The sequence below is a fragment of the Puntigrus tetrazona genome, chromosome 9 (assembly GCF_018831695.1).
Source record: "Puntigrus tetrazona isolate hp1 chromosome 9, ASM1883169v1, whole genome shotgun sequence".
Taxonomy (NCBI): Eukaryota; Metazoa; Chordata; class Actinopteri; order Cypriniformes; family Cyprinidae; genus Puntigrus; species Puntigrus tetrazona.
Genome location: NC_056707.1, coordinates 18,131,502 through 18,157,594, shown reverse-complemented (window position 1 = coordinate 18,157,594; position 26,093 = coordinate 18,131,502). Strand labels below are relative to the sequence as shown.

General features: G+C 37.1%; 1 protein-coding gene across 3 annotated transcripts in view; it reads right to left on the bottom strand.

Moving 5' to 3' along the window:
- Positions 1 to 26,093, bottom strand: part of gli2a (GLI family zinc finger 2a) — a 65,673-nt gene that overhangs the window by 21,631 nt on the left and 17,949 nt on the right. For 2 of the 3 annotated variants that reach the window (XM_043249399.1, XM_043249401.1), the window contains exons 3-4: positions 6,127 to 6,229; positions 337 to 539 (exon numbers count right to left, since the gene is read on the bottom strand). In XM_043249399.1, the coding sequence (XP_043105334.1) occupies positions 337 to 539; positions 6,127 to 6,229 (306 nt within the window). Of the gene's footprint in view, positions 1 to 336; positions 540 to 3,139; positions 3,793 to 6,126; positions 6,230 to 26,093 lie in introns of those variants that run through there. The other variant, XM_043249402.1, reaches the window with a different exon arrangement.

The following is a 26,093-nucleotide window of genomic DNA, read 5'->3' as shown; positions in this document are numbered from 1 at the left end:
TTATGTAATTAATAGAATATTCTAAAATGTACAAAGGTGCATTTCTAAAAGACATTAATCCCATCATTCTGGTCTTATTTGGTCCTCCTACAACATCTTAAAAACTAAGCTGCTTAATATATTTGTGGAAATGTGTGATATATTTTATAGCAGCACAGAGTATTTGAAATCTAAATATTCTGTAACATTATACTGTATATCTGTACTGTCTGTTCTGACCAATTCAATGTGACATTGCTGAATCTGTTTAAGCCATCCCAATGTTTTATTTTACTTTTTTTTTAGTCAGTGTATTTGTCAATGACAAGAGCACATAGGGAACAATACGAGACTCACCGTCAGCAGGGCTCAGTCCACGTGCTGCGGAGATCATGGAGAGCGTGGGGCTGCTGTGGACTGATCGCAGGTAGTGCTCCATGTGTGGGTTGACATACGGGTGAGGTGGGTTGAAGGGTGATTCTCCGGTAGCTGCGGCGTGAGGTGATAGTCGGATAAGAGAGATATCAGAGATAACTGGACTGCCAGCTAATCCATGCGGTCTGGCAAAAGACAAAGAGAAAGAAGACCTCAATTAGTTTCTTACACAAAGACAAGCTGCCACATAGTTTAAGTGCTTAAGTGTAGCGTAATTAGGGACCCTCGGTTTAGTCTTTGTCTCGAGGCCACATAAAAATCTTTTTCATTGTGTCAAAGAAAGACCGTATTTATTTAACTTAAAAGAAGCTCAGAGCTGATTATTATAGTAATCAGGAAATCAAATATGACGTTTTAACTTTCTCAATGCATAGTCCTGATTTTATGGTGCATGATTCATTTAGTTTGCTTTTTAGATGACGCCACAAATCCCTCTTAATTTTTCAGCCCATGTCTCCTGGAGTCGTCTGGCTCCCCTTCTGGTATGTAATGCCCACTTTCCAAATGTAATTACATTTTTTATTAATAAAATTAAACTTCTAGCACATCCAGTTTAATTTTTCAATTTCATATAAAAAAAACGCAAAGGTAAATGAGAAACTAATTTTATCTTGTTGTCCTTACAAAAATGTCTAAATCTCAAATCAAAAGTTTATCTGAGAAGCCAATTTATAGATAAATTAAAATAAGACTACAAATAAGACTAAGTTCTTCATTCTTGATAAGTTGCTGTCTAACAATTTTAGGTTCAGGTCAGGTAGAGTTGACGGTATCAACTGGATCAAAGAGACTTTACAGACTGGGTTTGGACTTATATGTGAACTGAAACTGGTCATGTTTTTTTCCATGACTCCCGAATGTAGACAAGCCACTCCTCCCTATTCGCCTGAGGTTTTGAACAAGTCGAGACTCAAAGTGCTGTAGTACACGGCTGTTGTAATGTCTGCTTGGGATGGACACCTCTGGAGACACACAACCCTAAACTGTTATGATGAGACTGCTTAATACTTCCCCCTCCATTTTTCAGGTGGTGTTTGAAGAAACTGATGTGTAAAACAAGATAGTGGGGCAGAAGTTCACAGATAGCCCACAGGTTGTGGTGAAGATATAAATGTGTCACGTCTTGGCAGGTATATACGCCGCCCGCACGCCAGTCCAAAAACACCAGCCAGGAGGCAGCTGTAACTCTAACATTTCCTTAAAGTAGAGCGCACAGTCTGATCTTCTGAATCAGAGAGATGTTTGAAGAGATGTTTGCGTATGCTTCCCTCAACTACATGTATAGTGGTTGAACACCTGGACGAGAGAAAGATTAGAAATCTGATGTCCTACGATTACAAGTATGCATTTGGCAGACGCTTTTATCCAATCTGACTTGCATTGCATTCAAGCTTTACCATTTTTTAGAATTCATGAATTCCTTGGGAATCAAACCCATGACCTTCATGCTAGTTTCCAGGGGATGAACACCTGAATGAGAGCACCAACAGAATCTGAATCTACTTTTACATTTACACATTTGGCAGATGCTTTTTGCCAAAGCAACTTATATTGCAGTTTAAAGTTTTTCAATTCAATCATTTCTTGGGAATCAAACCCATGAACTTGCTCTTGCCATCGCCATAATCTCTGAGCTACATAAGGGTCCTGAAAGAAAAAGTAATTGCAGTAAAATAAACCTAGAAATATAATCTGGACCAGGATGTCAAAAGGATTCTGACTGGCTAATGTTGTAGCTGACCAATCATAACCTAGCATCCCAGAGAGTTCTTTTGAGCAGTCGAGTCCCTAAATGGAGCGCTCTTGAACACAGAGGGGATATGTCAGACAGTGTTAAAATAAAGCAGACCCGTCTATGTCCCCATACTACTTTACTTTCCACTGGGAGAGGAAATGACCATGCGTATGAATCAGAGCCTGCGTTCCACAAGGGTGTGTTCTGCGCACGGCCTGCAAATTGCGGGGGGATGGTCGATTCTTCTGGGGATTTGATGGCAAGCGGGCTACAACTACAGCTACACATTCATTTTGTTTCAAGAAAATTAGAACGTACTCAACGGGAAAGGAAAAAAATCTTTCGCCTCAGTGAAAGGGGGATGTTTCTTTTATGAAAGTGTATGTTATTTAGATTTGTTTGACATGTGAATAAAGAGGATTACAGATCGTCTCCATCAAATTGTATTTAGTTATGTGCCAAATACTTAAGGTTACAGTTCTGTCATCATCCACTCGCTGTCATGTTTTTTCCAAACCTAGATGTTTAGCAGAAAGTTGAATCTTGCTGTTTGGCATGCAATGAAAGTGCGAAAACTGACTAAAAGCACCATTTCAAGTATGATAAAAATAAGTTACAATGACTATATTTGAAATATTTTTGACGTGTGCAACCGATTGTGTGAGGAATACAATATTCAAATGTGTTTGGTTGGCAGTGATGATGCCTAACATCACTGGTTATTCTGTGTCTTAAATTTATGTCTGTTTATCATGCACAACAATTCTGAAGATATTCTAAAGAGAAGTTACTGCCTGTTTTTTGTCACGTCTGTAGTTTTTCAGCCCTGATTGCCATTCACCTTCTGCTTAACATCTCCTTTTGCAATTGCACAGAATACAGAAAGAATAAGGTTTAAAATGACATGAGGCTGAGTAAATGATGACAGATTTTGAAACCATTGCTTTAATACATGTATTTTTTAAAAAATGGATAAACTGTTTTCTGTACCTTTAATGAGATGTGAGCAAAGCCTACAGTGACTATCTGAACGGCGGGTATCGGATGCATTATGCTTGGCACAGTCTGGCTTCATCTCAGTCTCTCATTTATACCATCTCTGTTCAGAGGCCAACCTGCACCCAGCCTGAGTCGTGCTCAGTTTCCAGTAAACGCCTGCAGACTACCAGGCTTGTCCTGTTGCCAACTTTCTGCCATCAGCCTCCTTGAAAGGATAGCCATAAAGACGTCTCTGTTCTTGAGGAGCTGAAAGAAAACAGACTCGCCATACACAAACCACCAAATCTCCCCCCGTTTGTGGAAAAGGGGGGGCTGGAGCAAGTGCTCAAAATTAATATTCGCCTGCAATAGTGCTATGATTTTGCAAACTGCCAGAAAGATGTGTTATCTGCAGCCATAAAAGCATGTGCTTTTGGTTGCCATCTTGACCACTGACAAGAGCATCACAACAGATGGCATCGCCACAGAAAATGTCAGCACGGTTGTAATTATAGTGACCACTAGTTTTAGTGTCCCAATCTGAAGATAAACAGATGTCAATTAACAGCTAAAGATAACACATACATACATACATAAACACAAGCACAAACAAACATACATATATAATGCAGTAATATTTACTATGGTTCTGCCATAATTGTACTACTATGGGAAAGTATGTCAACGTCAGCAAGAGACAACACCTAACTCTACAAAAACATAATTAACCCAGTTTTGGTTACATTCTTACATTTCTCAGTGATTGTCAGACAGTCAAAATTGACAAGACAACACGTCAACGCGTAAATAAATCAGGAAAACTGCTCAGGGTGTTTGAACCCTTAATAATAAGCCATTATTTACAACTTTACCTGTCAAGGGATAAGAAAAAGAGGGCCCCTACTGACAAGAATGATAACTGAGGTCTTGTTGTTACGCCCTCTCACTGACAAGATGGTACTTGAACGGTTAAAGAGACCTTAGTCATAGACAGGGTATGTCATGGTGCATTTAGAGAGCTTCTTCTTAATAGCTACCTGTCATTTTAGCAGTCTTCCATCGTTGCACCATGGGTGGTAGCTGCCCATAGTAACACAACACAATAACTCCATTTGAAATTCTTTTAGTGTCTGTACGTGAACTTGAACATTTTAATATTTGAACAATATGTGCTTTCATTACGAGATTTCTAAGGAATTTCCAGAATATGCATATTCCCCGCTGATTCTAGAGAGAATAGAAGTATGACACATCATCATCGTGTTCCTGGTCAGGTGCTTTGATTTAGTTGAATCACATTATATCCCACAGAGTCTGCAGGTAACTGCCACTGGGAGTCGTGGGAAACTTTTCAGAGTTTGAAGCATGCTCTCCCGTCAGTACTGCACGGCCAAACCTTACAAACATGCATAAACTTATATACGCAAACCTACGAACCAAGTAGGAGTCAAAAATCTCAATTACCATCACATAAACTAAAAGATATGTGCAAAAATTCCCCTCACTCAACAGAAACGCTAATTAAGTTGGAGAACTTCCGTTAGTACATTGGTTAGAAAAAAATGTTGGGTGGTTCTCGATACCACTGCAATCTGAAACTGTTTTCTAAAACGAAAAATGCTAGCGAGTGAATAAGGGAGGATGTTTTTCTCTCATTCACTCTGCTGTCATTGAGGTTCTGGGAAAGGAAAGCTAAATTCTAGATGCTAATTGCTCTGTTTACATGCTGAAATACTCTACAAACATCAGACATTCATCTTCAAGATTTGTTAACTCTTTCCTATTTAGGTTTGTGGGGAGAGGATTGATTGCTATGGAAGGTTCTTTGGCCAATGTGTTTGAGCATATTTGAATACACAGAAATCTTGAACATAACAGTTAGGATTCAGTGAATCACCTTTTAAAAGATTCACTCGTTTTGTCCTAAATGAGTGTTTGAACAAAAAGGTTGAATGAATGACTCACTACTGGCATAGTGATGTAACATACTGAAATAGACCGTGGAAAACACTACCTCTGATGCAGAGGTATATTTGCAAATATTTACAATAAAATTCTGCAAAGATGTCTTAACCTAAGTGGTAACATGAAACCTGCACGATGAATCATTCTATAGGGTCCGATCCCTAAACCAGATCCTTGCCGTACACCTCCACAAGATAACGTTGTGCTTAATTTGCTGTGCAACATACATGTAATTAGGTGAATTGGACACAGGCAGTGAAAAGGACAGCTAAATCAAGGTCTTGATGAATTAGGGGGCCTCTGTCAAGGCCAAGTCACATTAATCAAAGAAGCCAGAGTACATAGAGAGACGGCAGGAATTCTCTTTTTCGGGCTGCTTCGACTCTTGTGATAAATTGTTCTAGTGTCGCTGGGCTCGCAGTATGTAGCGCTATCCAATCTGTGATTTTAAATGCAAATGCACAGTTGCACTGATGTTAGCCTTGTACTGTATAGAAAAATGAACATCTTTTATACATTATATATAATAGTATAATAATATTTTTTTCCTATCTCAAACACAACTGCCAAAAAAATCATATTAGTTGGCCTGTCTTTTTTTTATTCATCCTAGGACTGCCTTATTATTTCCAGGTTTAAAAGACAAAACCTGCCAAAACTGTTTCAGTACATGTCAGACTTACAGATGTTGTCCAAAACTATAAAATACTACAAGGATGAGATGCTAACATGCCGTCAGCTTTGTACTAAACACTCATTTTGTCTGTGATACGAAACTGACTGAATCATTGGCATTTGTTTCTCACTACTTGGATGTTTGCTCTCCATGTGCTGCACATCTACAGCTTGAGCTGAACAATCTTTCAGGCAGAAGACAAACAGATGTACTGGGCAAGACCTGACAACAGAATCTGTGCTCTGAATCTGTGTGCTTTATATCGAAGATAACTCATTAGGTTATTTCTTGATTAATGATGATTCCATCAGTGCAAAGAGAGAAAAAATGAATGTTGTGAAGTGGCTGACAAACTTACCCATGCATGGGGTGCAGAGGATGTGGCTCGTAATGGTACCTTCCCTCGTGGTGGCGCATGTCGATCGGTATCGGCGTGTGAAAGGTTGAGAATAAGTGAGGAGCTATGGAGTCAAAGGCAGAACAGAAGGAAAAAAAAACACATTAGAGGCAATAATACAACATAAGAAAGCTGTTTTGTGCAAATGTGCTTTACATGTACTAAAATAACTTAAACAGAAAAAACATTATAAATAAAATAAATGTATATATAATTATTATTATTGTTATTTTTTTATAGTTTCTGTTTAAGTTATTTTAGTACATGTTAAATTAAATGTGAAATGTTAACTAGCTGAAATAAAATTCATTTATTTCACATACTGAGGTATTTTTATGGTTTTAGTTATAACAACCATGATTCAAGCCACATTACGCAATCATTTTAAACACTAATACCACAGAGAAAGGAACAAAAAAATAATACATAAAATTTGTGTCCTGGAACAACTTATTCAGAATGTACTGGTTCACAATTTATAAAGAGTACAGAGTTGTTAGCTTAGCAATAGGCTAATCCCAAACTCTATGTATGACACAGTAGACAAGGCAGTTTTAATATGGATTTTATAACTGAGCCACAGTCTTGCTCTCCAAGATCCCCAAAATAATTGAAAACTTACGAATGGTTTCTCAGTATTAGTGGTCTTCCATGTGCAATGAGTGGATTACAGTTTCTCATGATGAGTTTTTATTTGTCTGGGCTAAAAAAAGAGGGCCAAAACATGCTCTTCCTGTTATAAAAAGGTTGATTGCTTTAAGGGGGTCTTGTAAAAAACCAACATGCTTTCATTAATGAGTGGAACTTACTTAAGGTGGTGGTTATAGATCTTTGAATAAGCACTAAATAGTGTATACTGTCTGCATCTTAAATTTATTATTACTATTCGCTGTTAATGAGCTCCTGAGGCTATTTTTGGACGGACTCCTCATCTCATCTCCTGTGCGTGTCTGTTCTGTGCCCGTTCCTTGCCTGTATTAAAATTCCTGGGCATCACGTGCACCAGTAAGTCAGGCTTGACCTGAGAACAGAGACTATGGGGGTAAAGTCCTCAGATCATTATCTCTACCTGTGAGGAGATGAGGGTAGATGAGGGTGGAGAAGGGCCGCAGGGGCCTCTCAGGGGCCCATCAGGAGGAGACCTGTATGAGTCAGCATTCCAGAGCTGCCACTCTCACTCCAATCATCACCGTGGCTTTAAAGCATACTTTATTCTCACTCAATACTAAGGAACAGGTCAAACAATATGGGGAGGTTTTTTTGCGGACCTATCTATCTATCTATCTATCTATCTATCTATCTATCTATCTATCAAGAAGTTCATTCGAAAACAAAACAGTAAATAAATGAGAATTAACTATTAATTGACTATTAATTCTAGTTAATATATATATATATATAGCATAATTATACACACACAAATTTTCTTAGCTGCAAAAATGAGCCCATTTCTGAAACCAAAGCTATACAAAAACAGTGCATGTTATTGTACTTTGGGAGCTTGCATTCAATTTAAACGTCTGTATTTCCAGTGGAATTTGTCCTGGAGAAATGATCAACTCCTCAACCTTTTCATCACTGTCACAGCGGAAACTACAGCTGACAGGTAAGCAGGCTATTTCACAACGGCAAATGCAGGGAGGGATTGGTTGTGTGATGACTTAAAAATCCAACTCAACGGCTCAAAGTGACTGCATACTTTCAGGCTGTAGTAGTGCGCTTTTCATTGCCAATTAGGTGGACTCCCTTTCCTTGGCGAGTTGGATATAGAGAGGCATTTCTCAAGTCCTTGCGCAGGGGCCAACGTAACGAGGGTTTGCGTGTAGGAGGATAAGCATGCATATACATAACATATTCATTGATGCTTTGGCCAAGTGCACAGCATGTCAGCGCTTGAGTAAGCCTTTGGAAACTCATGGGATTCCTTTGTGTTTAAGAATGATGGGAACTGGTGCTGTAAAGTGTGGAGAATCATATATGAGCTAAACTGCCTAGTAAGTTACTAAGAGCGTTTTTTTTTTTTTCCATTTACTGAGCTAATGCAGTGATTCACATTATACATCATAAAAATACACTGCAAAAGACCAAACGTCATATGGCAACCTCTCCAAACACAACAACTGAGCAGACATTAAGAGCTAATCTGGGATACAGTAACTCTGACTCGAGGGTGGACAGGGCCTCATGAGGATGTAGAGGCAGAGAGGGGCTTATTCCATCACCCAGACAGCTCCATTGTTCTTGGGCCAAAAGGAGGGCCAAGGTCCAGCACTCAAGAGGGTACACACTACACAGGTGTGATGTGAATGGTTTGACCCGCTATGTTTCCTATAAAGAACAACATGATACAGTATGCGCTTACCAGTATGGAGCAAAAAAAAATCAAGGGGCTTGTGCATAAATATTCATCCCGAAGCTGACTGTACAAGTGTTCAAGAAAAACCTCACATTTAAGAACGCTTCATTCTTTGAAAAAAGACACAGTTTAATGTTTTCTAAATGTATACTAGCCTACTCATAATGTTATCTTGTCTAATACAACAAATCTCATACAGTAATACAAAGGAAAATCCTAAACAAAATCGAACCAAACCAAACCAATGCATTCTATACTTAATATCATTGCATTAAAATGTGCCAAATTACTTTTGAAATGAATGAATATTGACATTTGGGATGCACTTTATTTTAAGGTCCAATTCTTGCTATAAACAAACTATTAATTATGACTTTAGCCTAAATAATCATACAAAATATAAACAGCTAATATGATAATAACAGGTTCATAATTATAATTGTTCCCTATACTAAAGTGTTGCAGACTTATGAATTGAAAAAATATATTTCTGAACCAAAACAACAACAAAAACAAGTGTATAACAGCTTTGTGCATAATGCAATGAAAACGTTAAAAAAGTTATTGAAATTATTTCCTCATAAAAATACCCCCACCTCATAAACAACAAAAATAACGGTTTAATTGCAATACAACAAAAATACAAATCCATCTATTAATCCTTTTAAGTAGTAAGCACCACGTTTTTGGTTATGAAAACTATTATTGTTTCATTGCCACATTATAATTCCTAAAATGTACAAAACATCCTGTCAGGACCTGGTGAGAACCAGGCATCCACGTTCCGTTACAGGTCAAGATTAGCTTGTGGTTTAATGTCCTTTTAAAGACAATAACAGGTGGTAGACATTATCAACGGGTACTCAAAGCAGAGGAAAAACATTCACTTTTCATGTCCGAACGGAGTCGAGAGACAGGCGGCTTTGTACTGAGAGTAGCTCATCTTTAGAGGAAGCACTCAAGAACAATAATAATATCCTGAGAGGCCAGGCAGCAGCAGTGTAATTAAAAAGGCTTTTCTGTCTCGCTCCAGGAACAAGAGGGGAGCGAGCGGGAGGGAGTCGATTCAGACAGGAAATTCCAGCAGAATGGCCTGGCAAGGGGCCTAACTACACAGCACCATGCAAACCGCTCTACACCAGATCCCTAAGCTGCCTTGAACCCTGGGAAGCCGCAGGCAGAGCGGGAGCCACCAGTGGAGTCAGCCGATCCTGGTAGCATGCAATTTGTTCCCATTTTTGAACAACCGTAGTGAGGCCTTTCTTGACTCGGTGTTGCACACCAGCGCGCAGAAGTACGCAACAGTTAAATGCTCAGGGAAGGGGGGGGGAAAAAAAAAAAAAAAAGAGAGGCTTGTCTTCTCTGTCCGTCCTGCACCTGGGAAATGTCACACTGTATAACATCCCTATTTAGTCTGTGTTGATGGTTTTTTCCCAAGGCGTTAGTTGTGGCGGCAGAAGGATTAGGGATTTAGGGGAGAGCACGAAAACTGCTTCCAGCACTGAAAGGAAGTATTAAGAGAATGACTTTTCTTTTAACACCCCAGGGGCTTTGTAAAATGATACATTTCTTATTAATAGGGGATTTCTGGCAAAGGCCACGTAGATTAAGTTATGGCATCCATACCACAATCATAAGCGGTATAACTGAAGATCACGTGCCAGTTCAGAACGTCTCAGAGTAGCTGCTTGCTTTCTGTTAAATGGAAAAAGGAAATGTGTCCAATGGAGTATTTTTTTATTATTATTTATTTTTGTGTGCTTTGTGGTTGTTTACCAGCCTAAACCAGAAGCGCCTAACCCCAAGTCTCTACGCCATAAAAATTTATTATCAGTCTGACACATTAAAATATATTACTGACACATTAAACTATATTAGTTTAGAGTGATTGTTTACATGATGTTACAATGAACGATTCTTTGACAGATTTTACCCATCTTAATGTTAATCCTATACATTTTAATCCTATACAGAAGTTTTTACATACATAACGTATGTGTGTGTACTTTGTGTATTTATAATGCATATGTACTGTAAATACACACACATACGGTTTATAATACATGTAATTATACTCATATACCTATATATTTTCTTATATAACATATAAACCACATTTTTCATAAATATATGCATGCATAATAAATATACACGCACATAAATTATGCAAACAAAAACATTTAATTTTGGATGCGATAATTCACAATTCATCCTTTGACAGCATTAATACAAACTAACAACAAATACTGCTCTATTTTATATAAAAATGAACTAAAATAACCAATGTTGTAAAATGTTTTTGTTGACATTATATCAAATGAATTAAGATAGAGTGTTTAAATCATTTAGTTGATCATGTTAAAAATATTTATTTGATCACAAATACAGTAAAAACAACATTGCGAAATTTTATTAAAATATTTTTAGAAGCATTCATCCGGACTTGTGACCCTTTTAATATTTAGCAAAATCGTTATAATATTTTGACTATAATAATTGCCTTTACTGTCAGTTTTAAACAATTGAATATGTCCTTGAATAAAAGTAATTAGTATTCAGTGAATGATCTATCATGCATTATATAATCGTTGCGTCTTATTCAGAAAAGCTCATACAAAATTCAAGATAAATGATTCATGTTTGCGAGTTATCCTAACGTAATTAATGAAACAACGTTTTAGTTCATAGCGAGATTTTTATTTAGAAAACCCTGTCATAAATACAGTAGCCCGAGATCCTCAGCAGACCTTAGGTGCCTTTCCTGTTAATGTTTATAAAGCAGGGTCTTGCTGGCTTCTCTCTGGCAGTCTAAGGCCATGTCAAACAACTGGCCAAATCCATCCAATCACTCACATAATTTCCAGCAAGCTGCTGGCCCTTATAAGCCCTGAGAGCTGAATGTGATTTATTAAGCCTCTCTAAGGCACTGGACTAGTTACCTTAATTGTCTCGATACTTCCATGGTTTCTCAGTCCTGGGACAAAAGCTATCAGGGCAGAGGGCACCAGAAAATAACCCCAATGCATCACAGTAAAAGGTATAGAGCTGGATGTACGTTTGAGTGTGTGCTTTGCTACACATTAGCATGCTTTTGGTGTAACAGCGTCAGATAGATGATGATAAAAATCTCAGTAAGACTAATTACACATAAGGCTAATCGCTAACCTGATTTATCATGAGAGTCGCTAATCTTGTCAACAAAGCTACTGATGAAACAACCCTAGTGAAATGTATTTGAAATAAATGTATTTAAATGTTAAGCATAGCACAAATACATTTTATGTGCTTAATAAAAATACACTGCAGTTGTAATTTAACTATACTTATCTGGTGCACTGAAAGTTTTCTAAATTGGAACAACTACTTTTGTGCCTAATGCACTTCAATTGTGCAGAAGTAGCGCTGAAGTCCAATTAAAGATGGATATACTTGCAAAAATATTACAAGTATATACCTCAGGTGTATAGCATGCATTTAAAGACTAATATTATTCAAAGTGACATTAACGCACTGTATGTGTGGTAATGTTAGGAAATGTACTACTCCAAAAAAAAAGTTAAATTATAGCTTTTATATCAGTAATCTCAAGCGGCTAGCCAGTAAAGGTATTAATATGAACTCTACTTAGTTTAAAATTAATGTACTTGGGAAAACAAGCTCGGAAATGTTTATTAAACGTGTTTATGAAAGGAGTTTCTTATGATCGTCAAGGTTGCATTTATTTATTTATTTTTTGATCAAATAAATAAAAATATGCATACATAAAAACATTGTGAAATATAATAAAATGTAATTAAAATCCAATATTTTTAAAATATATTTTAAAAATGTATTCTTCTAATGACAAATAAATTATTCTTATATTGTAAAAAGTATGTTAAAAATTATTTTAATATGCTATTTTGGCACTTTCTTATTAAACAATATTAAAAACAGCTGTGCTGCTTAATAGTTTAGTGGAAACTGTGAAACATTTTTCAGGACTGTTTGATAAACAAACCAAAAAAAACTAAACAAAAAACAGCATTTATTTTACATTCTAATCTTTTGTAATATTAATGTCTTCTGTTTAATGCAATTGAAAGTAATGGATATCTGCATCATAAAAAAAAAAGAACACATGTGTCTTGTCAAGATTAAGTAAATACTTTTGGTCTATTATCTGCAGGGCTGTAGATATTATGAGGTTGCAGAGTGCCAAAGCCCTCAAAACCAAAGTTAGTCATTTAAAATGGGTGGATTAAAACAATCATACTGAAGATCTGACATTCATATAGCATGCCTCAAGATCTCATTGGATGAGGGGTTGCTGGGTCACAGCACTGATATTTGTGGTTTTCAAAATGGCACTTAGACATCCTCTTAAGAGCTACTTTGTGCCTTTGGTGCTTGCTTGAATTAGTGATTTACTGCTCTTTAGAGTACACACTATCGTTCCTTGCCCATGGAAACCCAGAAAACATCAGCTTAGTGTGATTGAGGGTTTCCAATGCGGGCTCATGGTTATGCACTCCCTTAAGCTCTACAAATCTAAAAACGGAAAAGGGAGTTCATCTGAGCATCTTCTCTTGGGAACGTTGGTCTCTGTGGTGTCTGAGGAGGCCCTTTGGCCTCTGAACTGCGGGTGATACAAAGGATGTCCATTAACACAATGGGTGTGCTAACAGCGGTCAGTGCTGCTTCAGCACTACTGCTCCACCAAAAGGTCTTTTACAACAGGAACGGTGGCTGTGGAGGAAGTATTCTCACATCAAGACAAAGCAGAGGCTCAAGAGCCACAGTGATTCATAAGAGGGAATCCCTGCATGGGTTCACACCGAGGTGAGACCTTGTTATCCGAGATGTTTGGGGGGGAAAAAACAACAGCAGAGAAGAAAAAGTCAACACTTAAAATTGAGATGATGTTTTCCCCAGTGTTGCACGAAGCAGTGGTTTCCAAACAAGACCCGCAGTGACCCAATATAAAACCCACTAAAATTTTAGACACGACTAGGAAAAAACAGAGTTGTGCATAATCTGGTCGATGTGGAGATTTTGCTTCAAAAGCATGCCCTCTTCCAGTCTAATGGAAACAAAATATCTAAAACAAGTGTTTTTTTTTTTTTTTTTACACTTTTTACTCTTAATCATTACGAATATGCATCAGGAGATTTCAGTTATGGTAATGTTACTTTTTATGTTAATGAACCCTACTGTAAAGTTTTACTGAAATCCTTGTTTCTTTTTTTCCCTTATTTTGAATTTCATGATTTATGGACTGTCTCAGTGTTTTCTGTCCATACAGTGACGGTCATTGAGATGTGTTGTTTTTAGTGCTTTTAATGATCAATCGCATCCACAATAAAAGTTTTTGTTCAAATATATAAGTGCTGTGTATATTTATTATGCATATATAAAAGTCACACAAATTCATGTATACATTTCAGATTTTATATATATATATATATATATATATATATATATATATATATATATATATATATATATAAAAAAATAATAAATAAAAATAAAATAAATATATAATATATATATATATATATATATATATATATATATATATATATATATATATATATATATATATATATATATATATATATTTTTTTTTTTTTTTTTTTTTTATTACTGAAAAAACTACTTTGGATGCGATTAATCACTTGAAAGCACTACAGCTTGGATGCCACTGACTTTCTCTGCATAGACAAAATGCCAAAAATATCTTCTTTTGTGTTGGTTACACACAGGTTCGGAACGACTAAATGACTTTTAGTTTGACAAGACTTTTAGGCTCAAAGAGAGGTTTCCATTTGTGATAAGACCCAGTTAAAGTAATAGTCCGTTTACACAAAACAGAGCCCTGACTCTCTAGCCAACCCCGACTCTGACTTCAGCATGCTCTGGGGGAATTATGTGAAAGAATTTGTTGTAAACCCTTAAACTGAAAACATCTGTGAAGGCACACTGTTATTGGTCTTGCGGATGCCTCAGTTGGGGGTCAGACAGGCTGGTTGCGGTACCTCTCCTTTGCCCTCTCTAGGGGGCCCTCCATTTTCTGTATACGCCTCGGGCCACAACCGCTAAGCAATTTTGTCCTTTTCATAAACCAAAGAAGCTTTGGTCCATTCCCCATTTCGGTCTTTTTGTTATTCTTTTACACCCAGGCAGTGGTCTTCCTGGCGGGCTGGAACGAAGTAAGAAATCGTAGCAAAACACTCATTCCTGTTACTCAGCATTTAACATGCTTTTTGTGCAGCTCCAGGTCACAATTGCTTTGCCTCAATGCCACTGACAATAAGTCCCCTCATTAAAATTCTTTTCCATTGTGAATGCATCACTTCCCGTGGATGAAACTTCCCCTCTTGCTGCCATATCCCCGTGGCTCATGGCTTTCAGTGCTGTCCGTTGCTTTTTACTCAGCCGTTTGGACCCTACATGCTTCAAAGAGGCCCGTCATTACCACCAGCGCCGAAATTGGCAGCGTTCTTTACTTTAACCAGAAGCGTCTTGGCTCGTGATAACCGCCTCATGCCGTCACGCTGCGCAAGTGAGATGATTTATGGATGGCTGTGACTTTTTACAACATTTACGACCAGGAGCGGCAGTGCCAGCATCAGCGCCATTGGACACATAGATAATGAACTGCGAGGAAACGTTTCCCGTCAGCCCTCCTCTTTTCTGTGGATGAGAGGATTAGGCTTCTTAATTAGTGCCTCCAAAGGGAAAGCTCAATTTACGGGATAGCAACAGAGTGTTGGGGGAGGAGGGTGCAGGAAAATGTCTAACAGGCTGGAATGGGGGCCTCCCATTAGAGAAGGGAAAAGGGGGATGGGAGGATGAGAGCAGACAAAAGGGGTGCATTCCTCCTGTACCATGATTCACAAAGTTTTTCAAAAGAGGAGGAGGTACAACAGCCTCAAGTTCTCGATGGTCCTTGAATATAGGGGGTCATGGAGGTAATGAGCAAATTATCATAATATACCGTATCACGGTATATGATTATAAGGTCAAACCATCCACAAGACCAAAATCTAATATCATTGCACAAGTACGTTGAAATATCACAGTAAAAGAATAACAAACAACAAACAACAAACATTAATATTAATAATATACTTTAAATATTACAAAATATGTATGTTTAAATACATAAAATTACACACACACACACACACACACACACACACACACACACACACACACACTAAATAAAATAAAGAAAATATTTGTATTTAAAATAAATTCTGTTAAATACAATTATTCAACATTGACACACACACATATATAACACACACACACACACACACACACACACACACACACACATATATATATATATATATATATATATATATATATATATATATATATACACACACACACATATATATATATATATATATATATATATATATATATATATATATATATATATATATATATATATATATATATATATATATATATATATATATATATATACATATATACATATATATATATATATATATATATATATATATATATATATATATATATATATATATATATATATATATATATATAAAAAATATCATCCTGTCCAGCTGAACCTATTAAGGATGAGAGCTGAAGGGGGAAGCAGAGGGGAGCAGACCTGTCGTTTTAGGTTCTTTCCAGTGATGAGTAAGACTTAAGGAACTTACGTGTGTTTCTTTGCGACATGCCGCCTGGTGCCCATAAATCATTGCGGCAGTCCTGCGCTAGTGCCCTTTCTTGTGGGAAACCTTTCAGTCAAGTCATGCTTTTCCCACCATTGTTCCCAATTTGGGGGCCCACCTGTTTACTACTTTTAGCGTTCTAAATGTTTACACAGGACCTTATCCTTCAAGGGTATTTTTTCAGTTGGCTTCTCCTAACCTGACCAAGAGGTTTTGGATGCTGAACGTGTAATTTAAAGTGGTCGGCATGAGCTTTACATTAATACCCATGTACAGAATGAATACGGTTCCAGACAAACTTTTAATGAATGTTTAAACGTGTCAGCTTTAAATCCTGCTCGTTTTCAGTCAGAAATCTCACTGCAAATAAACTAATCCTATGTTTTGGTGGTTGCTGAGGTGAACCCAGGTAAAGAGGCACTAGAGAGCAGCTCTAATGCAAGGGTCTCATGAATGCAGCACACAGAGCGATCTGCTAGCCTCCCCCATACCTCTAAAACCGCAGTTTGCTAAAGTGACTTTCTAACAGACTGCAACTGAAATGTTTACTTGGCGGCAATGAAAGCATAAAACTAAATAAACAAGAACCCATGAGTAACACATGTAGCTTTTTTCCTAGCCACACTGGTAGGGAGGTCAGAGAGGGGAGACGTAGGGAAATGTTAGTCTATATGTCTCTTCTCATTCAAGTCTAAATGAAAGAACACAAACAAGACTAATTGATGAGAGTGCCCCGTCATTGTGAACGACTAATAATATTTGGCTGGACTGATTGAAGCTACAAGTTGCTACTGTGTGGGGCACTGTTCCTTTAATGCATTCTCCATAGCGAAATAAAATTAGCTTTAAAAAAAAAGTTTTACAAATCTAAAAATGAGATGGAAGTACAATTAATTAATTTACGTCACAATATCACATAGTGAGCAACCTTCATAGGCAACTATTCCAACCGATGGGCCCTAATAAGTGACTGAATTGAAACTCTATAGCAAGCATACCAATACAAACACTCCAAATACACCAAAATGTATTTGTTTAAATTGTTTTATACATTTTTACATTTATATAATTCTATAATGTATAATGAATTCACATAAGAAACATTATGAATTAATTAATTTAACTGCAGAAGGCTGAAATGCAAAAAAATAAATTAAATTAAAAATATATAAATTCACAAACAGCCTATACCTTTTGGAATAGCTTTCTAAAGTTTGCTTATTACGCCTTAAAATGCCATCTGCATTGGCACTTCACTGTATTTTAAAGCAAACTTGGCCTAATTTTTTGAGCACACCCCTGAGACATTTTTAGTGGTGTCTTTTATCAAAGCTAAAAGTTCAAAACATCCTCGTGTTTAACGTCGAGACAAAAGTCAACTGTGAGTCTACTACGTTTTGTTCACACACTCGTTTAACTCCTCTTAGAGCTCTTGTAAATATTGTCAGACGAGCAGAAGCTTGCCTCTGTCTGCCTCTCAGAGAGCTCTCTACACAGGGCAATATTTATCTTAGTGCGGGCCGCAGGGAGGGCTAAAGCACAAGAAAGGGGTCTAGGTAAACACTTCAGAGGGGTCTGAGACGGCCCTCCAACACTTTACTGAAAAGTGCCAGTGACTGACCTCACAGCTCAATGGCAATGTGCTAACTAGGACAGAGACAAAGCGGGCAAACAGCCAATTGTTTGAAGATAGAGCCTGCAGTGCTAAATAGGGGATAGGAGGATGGGGGCAGGGGAAATGCCAAAACTCCACTGAAGCTGTAATTTACAGCATTAAGACAACTTGTGCTTCCCCTAATGTAGTGGTTAGAGTCTTAACGTGTGCAGTTCATGTTTCACCCCACGAAACTACATTTTGATTGGTCAATCTTGGCATTCTGCAATCAATGACAGTAAAAAAAGAAAAAAAAAAGATTGTAAGAAATGTAAATCTATTTATTTACTTGGGTAATTTAAGCGAGTTAATGACCGCGCCATGTCAACTAACCACATTATCAACCTAATTCTCATTACCTCAATGCTAAACAGTCACATAAATACTACAAAAACTACAAATCTTAATTAAATCGTTTTTAAAAACAACTAAATATTTATGTGAGAAGAGTAGAACTAAAACTATTTCACTTAAAAAAAAAAAAGTGTTCATTGAAATAAATTAGACACAAATCTACTTTGCAAGCGCAAATTTAAAACTTTATAATTAAATAAATGTATAATATATTATAACATTTAAATAATATATTATATAATGTATTATAATTAAATTATAATAAAAAGGAAAGCGCATAATTCAGATCAATAATGAAAAATACAATTTAGTCCAAAAAAAAAAAAAAAAAAAAAAAAAAAATTTTATACACACACACACACACACACACACACACACACACACACGAAATACCTGTATGCATTATGTTAATGAGAATGAATTTTGTTACAACGTAAAAAAAATGCAACAACCCCTTAAAAATTGGATTTGTGCACAAAATTCATGTCAAAAATAATATCTTATTTTGTTATAAATTTGGGAATGATTTGTTGCACGTTCACCTGTTCACAGTAAAATATACTTTGCCCACAAAGATAAGAGAGCTTTAAACTATATATGGATGTCTTGCATTCTGCATGGTCAGACCTTACACCTATAGACAGAGCTGACGATCACAGCTATCAGAACATCTTTGTGCTAAAGATTCTTTTAACCGTTAATGTCTGCACCCACTCAAGAGCCCCGACCTGTCTGAATTACTCAGTTCTCATTACCTGTGGTCATAGAAACGATGATGGAGTAAAATTAGGATTGATAATTGTCAGCAATTAGCTCAAGGCAAAGAAAAAGAAGGCAGGATTCAAGATATGTGTTGTGAATACTTAAAACAAGTGGATACTAAAAGCCACTGGTCACAGCCTGACAGCCTGGAAGAGCAATACAATACACTCTGTCTGAGCTAAGAGGCAGGTCATTAACACATAATAGAGAGGGGTGTCACTTTAGACACCTTAATTTGATAATTAGTGACAGGTAAAATTACACTATTGAAGGATGACAGAATAAGGGATAGAAAAGTTTGCTTTGCCCTTAGCCAGTAAGTCACAATGAAAAGGATGGACCTGCCTCTTCTATAGCATCTAAAGTAACAAAACGCAACACCAGGTGATTTACCAGAATAAAATGACTCATATGGCTCCCGACTGAGGATTTTTGCTGCAGGGCAACACATGAGCCTCATTTTTTTTTAATGCATCTTAAAACATGGAACCCAAATTTTGCATTCATCGCTCATGATGTCTTTGATGAACCTTTTGTTCTGCATCGGCTTTTGTCAGTAGGCCAAAAATCTAAATGACTACCAGAAGTTTTCTCTTACAAAGATATTTAGACAGTAATCAAAGTGCCTCAAAAGGTTCCTGTTTCCCATTTAAAGTTTGCTATGGAGGGTGTGTCGACTCTAGTCTTCATTTCTTCTCAAAGGTATAGTTTATCCAAAAATCGTAATTTCCTCACAATTATGTCATTCCAAACCTATATGACTTTTTTGTGGAACATACAGTGGGAGTCAATGAGGTACAATTGTTTTAGATCCCGCTGATTTTCACGGTTTGAACGAAAACGTACCTCCCAATATCTTTTTTCATGTCCCACGGAAGAATGTTTACAAATGTAAGCAGAGACGGCAATTAGAGTAGCACATCCACACGCACAAAATAAACATCTGGTTTTCTAACTTCTGTCGTGATAGAAACGGTGGCGTAAAACAGAACCATGCTTTACTGAGAAATTTGATTAAAAAGCTGTTCTCTCTCGCATAGTAATCTCAAAAGGGCATTGAAGTTTAACAGTTGCCGCCGCCTTGATGAAGATACACATGTGCCACAGATGTATTCCCATCCACGAGCTGATCCTTCAATGACTATCAGATGGTGCTCCTGCATCGGTGTTGGTTTCTGGACTGTTAAAAGTCTCAGCTACAGAGAGCGGACATGGCATGGGTGCATGGTACGGCGTATGAAGTTTAGAGAAAGACTGACGATAGACAAATGAAACGAATGAAAAATTGTACAATGGATGAATGACGGACAGATGGATGGATTAATGCAGTGGACTGGCAGAACGATGGATGGACAACTGATGGACAGAACAAAATGATACAACAATATAGAGAATGATAGAACGATGAATGACAGGTGAAATAACAGAATGATAGATACATAGGATAGATAGATAGATAGATAGAAAAATGACATAGAAAAATTATAGATAGAAAAGATAGATAGATAAACAGACCTTCAGACAGAATGATAGATAGAGTGACAGATCGATGAAATGATAGACGGATAGAACAATAAGCAGAACGACAGGTAGAACAATTAATAGAACGATAGATAGATACGCAAGATAGATAGATAGAACGCTAGATAGAACGCTAGATAGATAGATAGATAGATATAGATAGATAGATAGATAGATAGATAGATAGATGGATAGATAGATGGATAGATAGATGGATGGATAGATGAACATGAGAATGTGTCACACTGAATATTCTTCTGCCTGAGCACACTATCATTAGCAGTTATAGCCAATTACAGTGTCTCAGAAGATCTGACAACCTGCCAGCTTGAAGGCTCTCGAGGTGTCAGAACTGGGCTACACAAACAGTCGAGAACACAAGGTCTATTTAGAGGAGACATGCAGGCTCCATTTCAACAGTTAGCATGAACACACCTGCAATAACATATTTCAGACATGCCTTATTCCGATTCATTTTCCATGCATTACCAAATATAGCCTCTGATAACAGTGAGCAAACTGCTTTAAACTGAGCCCTTTCAGGCCAGACAAATATAAAAGGTTGTCTAGGCATTTGTTGTTAAGATATATATATATATATATATATATATATATATATATATATATATATATATATATATATATATATATATATATATATATATATATATATATATATATATATATATATATATATATATATATATATATATATATATATATATATATATCTTAACAACAAATGCCTAAAAAAAATGAAAAAAATAAAAGAAAAAATGTTCATTAATCTGATTTTATCAGATTAGCAATATTTTATATATATATATAAAAATATTGCTAATCTGATAAAATATTGAATAAACACAAATGCCCATTTTAAAAATTCCATATTTCATATTAATGAGGAAAAAAAAAACATTCAAACATTCACACCATCATAATGAACATTTTTTTCTTTTATTTTATTTTGTTAAAGAAAAAATCTCATGCCAATGAATAGCCAGTAAGCAAATAACAAATAAATAAATAAATGCAGACATGATAACATTCTTTTGGGTATGAAGCCCAAATGAAATCTCAGGAACTTTCTTTGCTTTGCTAAATAATTTCCCATAGAAATCCATCATCAGCCTTAAAGGCAAATCAAAACACTTCTGGATTATATCTTTGCGATGACACAATGGAGGCCTGGTCTGTATGCTTGCGGTATCCACTGACTGCTTAAATTAGATAAGAGAGAGCATATTTACACTCTGGCCCAACACTACATTTCAGTCTGTCAGTGACAAGGTCTCAGTCAACACTGCTCTCAATTCAGCTATCTATTCTGTGGCCGCGCAAACAATGCTATTGTAAAGGCAGTGATGTTTATGCTGTGAAGTGGTGGGTTGTGTTGGAGAAACTATGTTCCTTTTTCGCCTCCTGCTCTTGGCAGAGCCGGCGCAGCTCCCTTTTGGCTCCAGACGCCTCTATGTCGCTGCCAGCAGGGCGAGACTCGCTTGACAGAAGAAAACGTTACCTGGAGCAGACTGCTAATTGGCTGTGTACCAAACACCACCGTAGAGCTAATGAATACACATAACGAATTAACTGAACGTTACAGAAACATGAGGGGGGAACAAAACGGGGGTGGGTGTCACGTTCTTTGTTCCCTCATCTACTGTATCTCGAGAAACGAAAACATTAGCAAACACTTATTTACTAGTCTCGTGTATTACAAGTGATGAGAATGTATTAAATTTACGTAACCGATAAAAAATGAATCAAAATAAACTATTAAAAATGAAATGTTAATGTATCAAAGAAGCCTCTTATGCTCACCAAGACTGCATTACCTGATCACAAATACACTAAAAACAGTAATATTGGAAAATATAATTTATTCATTTAGAAATGAATGCTATATATTTGAAAATTTTATTTATTCCTGTGATGCAAAGCTGCATTTTTTTTAAGTGCTTAATATTCTGCAGAAACCTTGACACATTTTTTTTTTTTTTTTTTTTTAAATACTGTCAAGACTGATCTCTCCACAAAGATACAATACCTGACCATTCCGATTAGGAACAAGTACATGTACAAGTACAAATGTTAAAGAATTGCTCAGCTTCCTGTTACATTTGGATCTTTCATACTTGTGTTGATACCTACATGGCTCCATGCCACGACATGTCAAGTGCAGGTCTTGTTTATTCCATCATGCCGTCTGAGTCAAAGATAAGATACTATCCTACTGGATCCACGTTAAACCACTCGGCTCCAGGAGGAGGAGGGTTAGAGGGAACACTGGGGCCGGGAACAAGTCCGTATCTGCTGGTGCCTTGGGATGACCTTTTTTCTCTTTGAAGCACAAACCAAGAATGCATAGTTTACATTGTGGGAAATTACCTAAGCCACGAGGGAGTGCAAATTCACACCGATTTATACCTCGAGAATCAGATGGACCTTAAACTTGGACTTTGTATGACCAAAAACCTTCTCTCTCAACCATTTGGGTGCGTAGGCGGTGGTTCCAGCCGAATAAGTATTCCGATGGCATGGATTTTATTTGGACATCGAGTCCATTTTCCACTTTTTTTTTCTTCACTTCTTTTAACGTCAGCCAGACTTATTTTGGGAAAATTGTTTTAAGAATGATTGAGGCTGTATGCTGCTGCCAGCAGAGTGAGCTGGCTTTTATAGTAGCAAATGAGCAAGGAAACATTTTGATTCTATTTCCCATGTACAAGCTTTCAAAATTCCGAAAGATTTTGGTCTCTGGCAGCTTTTCGTTGCTGCCCACAGGCCACACAGAAGGAGAGGAGCGAGCGGTACATATGATACTGTACATCCTGTGACTTCCTCCAGAGACCAATGCTTCAGCAAATCTGAGCAAATAGTCATCCACGTATTATTTTCTTAACACTATTTTGCCTGACATTTTGACCAGCGGGTTTACGGGCACTTGTTCTGCAAATCAAACAGATCGGCGAGACGGAAATTCAAAGAGCCAGCTAGCTGACATGGCAAGCCTCACGTAAGGCTTCAAATTTCTTCTTGCAAACTAAGAAAAGTGCACAGCAGACATTTCTGATTTTCCCCTTACCGTTTGTTTTTGAACGAACTGTACTTTCTTTGGAGTTTTAGACTAATGGAATGGTCATGTCGTTATTTGTTCACTCCGACTTATTTTCTTCTGTAGAGCACAAGGTATTTTCAAGACTAACCTGATAACTCATTTCCATTCCGTTATGATGAACCATTCTTCAGAAAGGATACAAAAGCTCATTAGAAAGAAAAATTGATTTTTGCTTTATTAACCAACCGTTTTGGTGAGTCATTTTGAATCAGTCTGATGGTTCTCAAGTTCAAATCGCTGGCTCAATGATTCAGATTGTTGCAGTGAGAAGAGGAGAAGACAAGATCTTAAAAGGTCTTATGGGTTTGGAACGACTAGAATTAAAACAGTAATTTCATTTTTGGGTAAACTAACCCTTTCGATTTCATTTGGCTTCTAAACAAAAGCTAAATTATGATTTCAGACCTGACTCTGAAATTACCATAAGAGTGTTATGTACAGTTTTTTGGATCATTTTATGGACCTTCGCATTTTAAAGCTCGAAAGCTTTAGTTACCATTTCTTGGAATTGCATTAAAAAGAGTAAACAAGACACCATCATATCAATAGCCTAGCTCCATCAGTAGGCATCCTCATCAAAGGCACACAGAAGACAGCACAGAATTGTGTTGATACAGTACTGGCTTGAATCAGTCCGACAAACTATCCAAGTAAGAGTATGACTGAGCTACAGTGTCCACTGAGATTCAGTACTTCATTGAATGGTGAAAAGGAGCTGCATCATGCTTCTGTCCACCAGCGGTCGGAGGATTCCTCTGTTTGTTATCACTTGACCGACTGCATTTACACAGTCAACCCCCGCTGCTTATTTTGCTGGTCGCACAGTTTACTATAGCGCGTCTAGGCCCTGTCCTTGGAGCGTGTCCAGTAATGACTACTACTGTTGGCCCCCCTCCGTCTGTCTTCAACGCAGGGCAACCTGCTGACACACCAACCGCCAATCTGTGGGAAATTTTTTCCTGGAAAGCAGCATATTACAGAGGCTCTGCAGCTGTGCATTTAACCATAGCAATAAATAAGCTTCTAGATATTATATTTAACATACATTTCAGTGCCGACCTCCTACAACGCTGAGCATTTTAAAATCTTGATCAAGGGTGCAAATGTACACTTAGCTAAGCTCCGCCCCTCTTGATTACCTTTGCTAAAGCTTCTCACAGTCAAGTGAATGGAAAGAAGCATCATCTGGCAGCAATTACAAGCTATTAGTGAGCATGCTTTAAAATCCTCTTACACTATAGTACTGTTCCTGTAGGCATTTTCTCCACTTTTATATATAAATGAAATGAACTAAAATCAACATTAATAACATTTTAAATGGTACAAGTATGTTTATTTATTACAGCATTATATGATCTGCATGCATACCTACATAAAAATCAGATTTAGGTAAAATGCATAATTACAGATCCTTAAAACGGGCTTTTTGTATATTAAGTAAATTAAAAAAAAACAGCTTGCACATTCTTTTTGTACTGTAAATGATGAAGGAGTGTTATGAAGTGAATATTGTCTTTGTTTATCCTCCGTACATGTCTGGAAGACTTCAGACATTCTCTTCCTGTCATGCTTCACTTGGCTGCGGGTCTGGCTCAGGATCGTGTGTGGGTAGAGGTTCACACCCTGTTTTCATTAACGACAGTCCAGATGTGTCTGTTCACTGGACACTGCACTTCACCGCATGCTGCCCGAGTCCAAGCCAGAAACTCTGTATATACATATATAGATATCCTGATCTTTCATTCACAGTAAAGGGGCCACCAAAACACCTGTGTGAGAGCAGTCTCCACAGCCTTTGAATCCACACAAGGAAACATAAAAAGGACGGAATTATCTCAGAGTTTGAAGTTAGGACTAAACGGTGCATGCTGGGAATGGCACGCTGTTTAAAAAAAAAAAAAAAAAAAAAGAAAAAGGAGAAAAAAGGAGGCTGAGACGAATAGGGAACGAGCAGGGGAGTGGGCTAATCCCCCGAAGCATCCATATATTGCTCCTTACTCGTCTCCCACTGCTTGTAAACGGCCTGGAATGTAACATGTTGTCTTTGGACCCTGTGTGTGTAGATGTCTCCAGTATGGAGAGATTTATGTGAGCAGACGTTGCCTAAAGCTCCCTCTTTTTGACTTTTAACAAGGGGCTTTGAAGCAAGGGTAGAGCCTTCCAGCATTAAAGTAATATCAGAGGCGCATTCTTTCATTTCTTAGTCAGTTATGCATTGTATCTTTGTGTGGCGGCTGTATCTTTGTCAACGCGTTATGTCTGGCAGATACAACATCTGAGAAATGGGTCAAAATGAGTTTGTCTTTGCCCTTGTAATAGTCAATCTTCTCTCGCACAAAGTTTGCGATGCATAAGAGCGCATTTTAAAAGAAGTAGTACTTTCAGAGCACTTTAAATATTCCTCAGAACTCAGATGTTAACAGTATACATATATTATTCTTTATTTTCAAGCACACTAATGTTCGA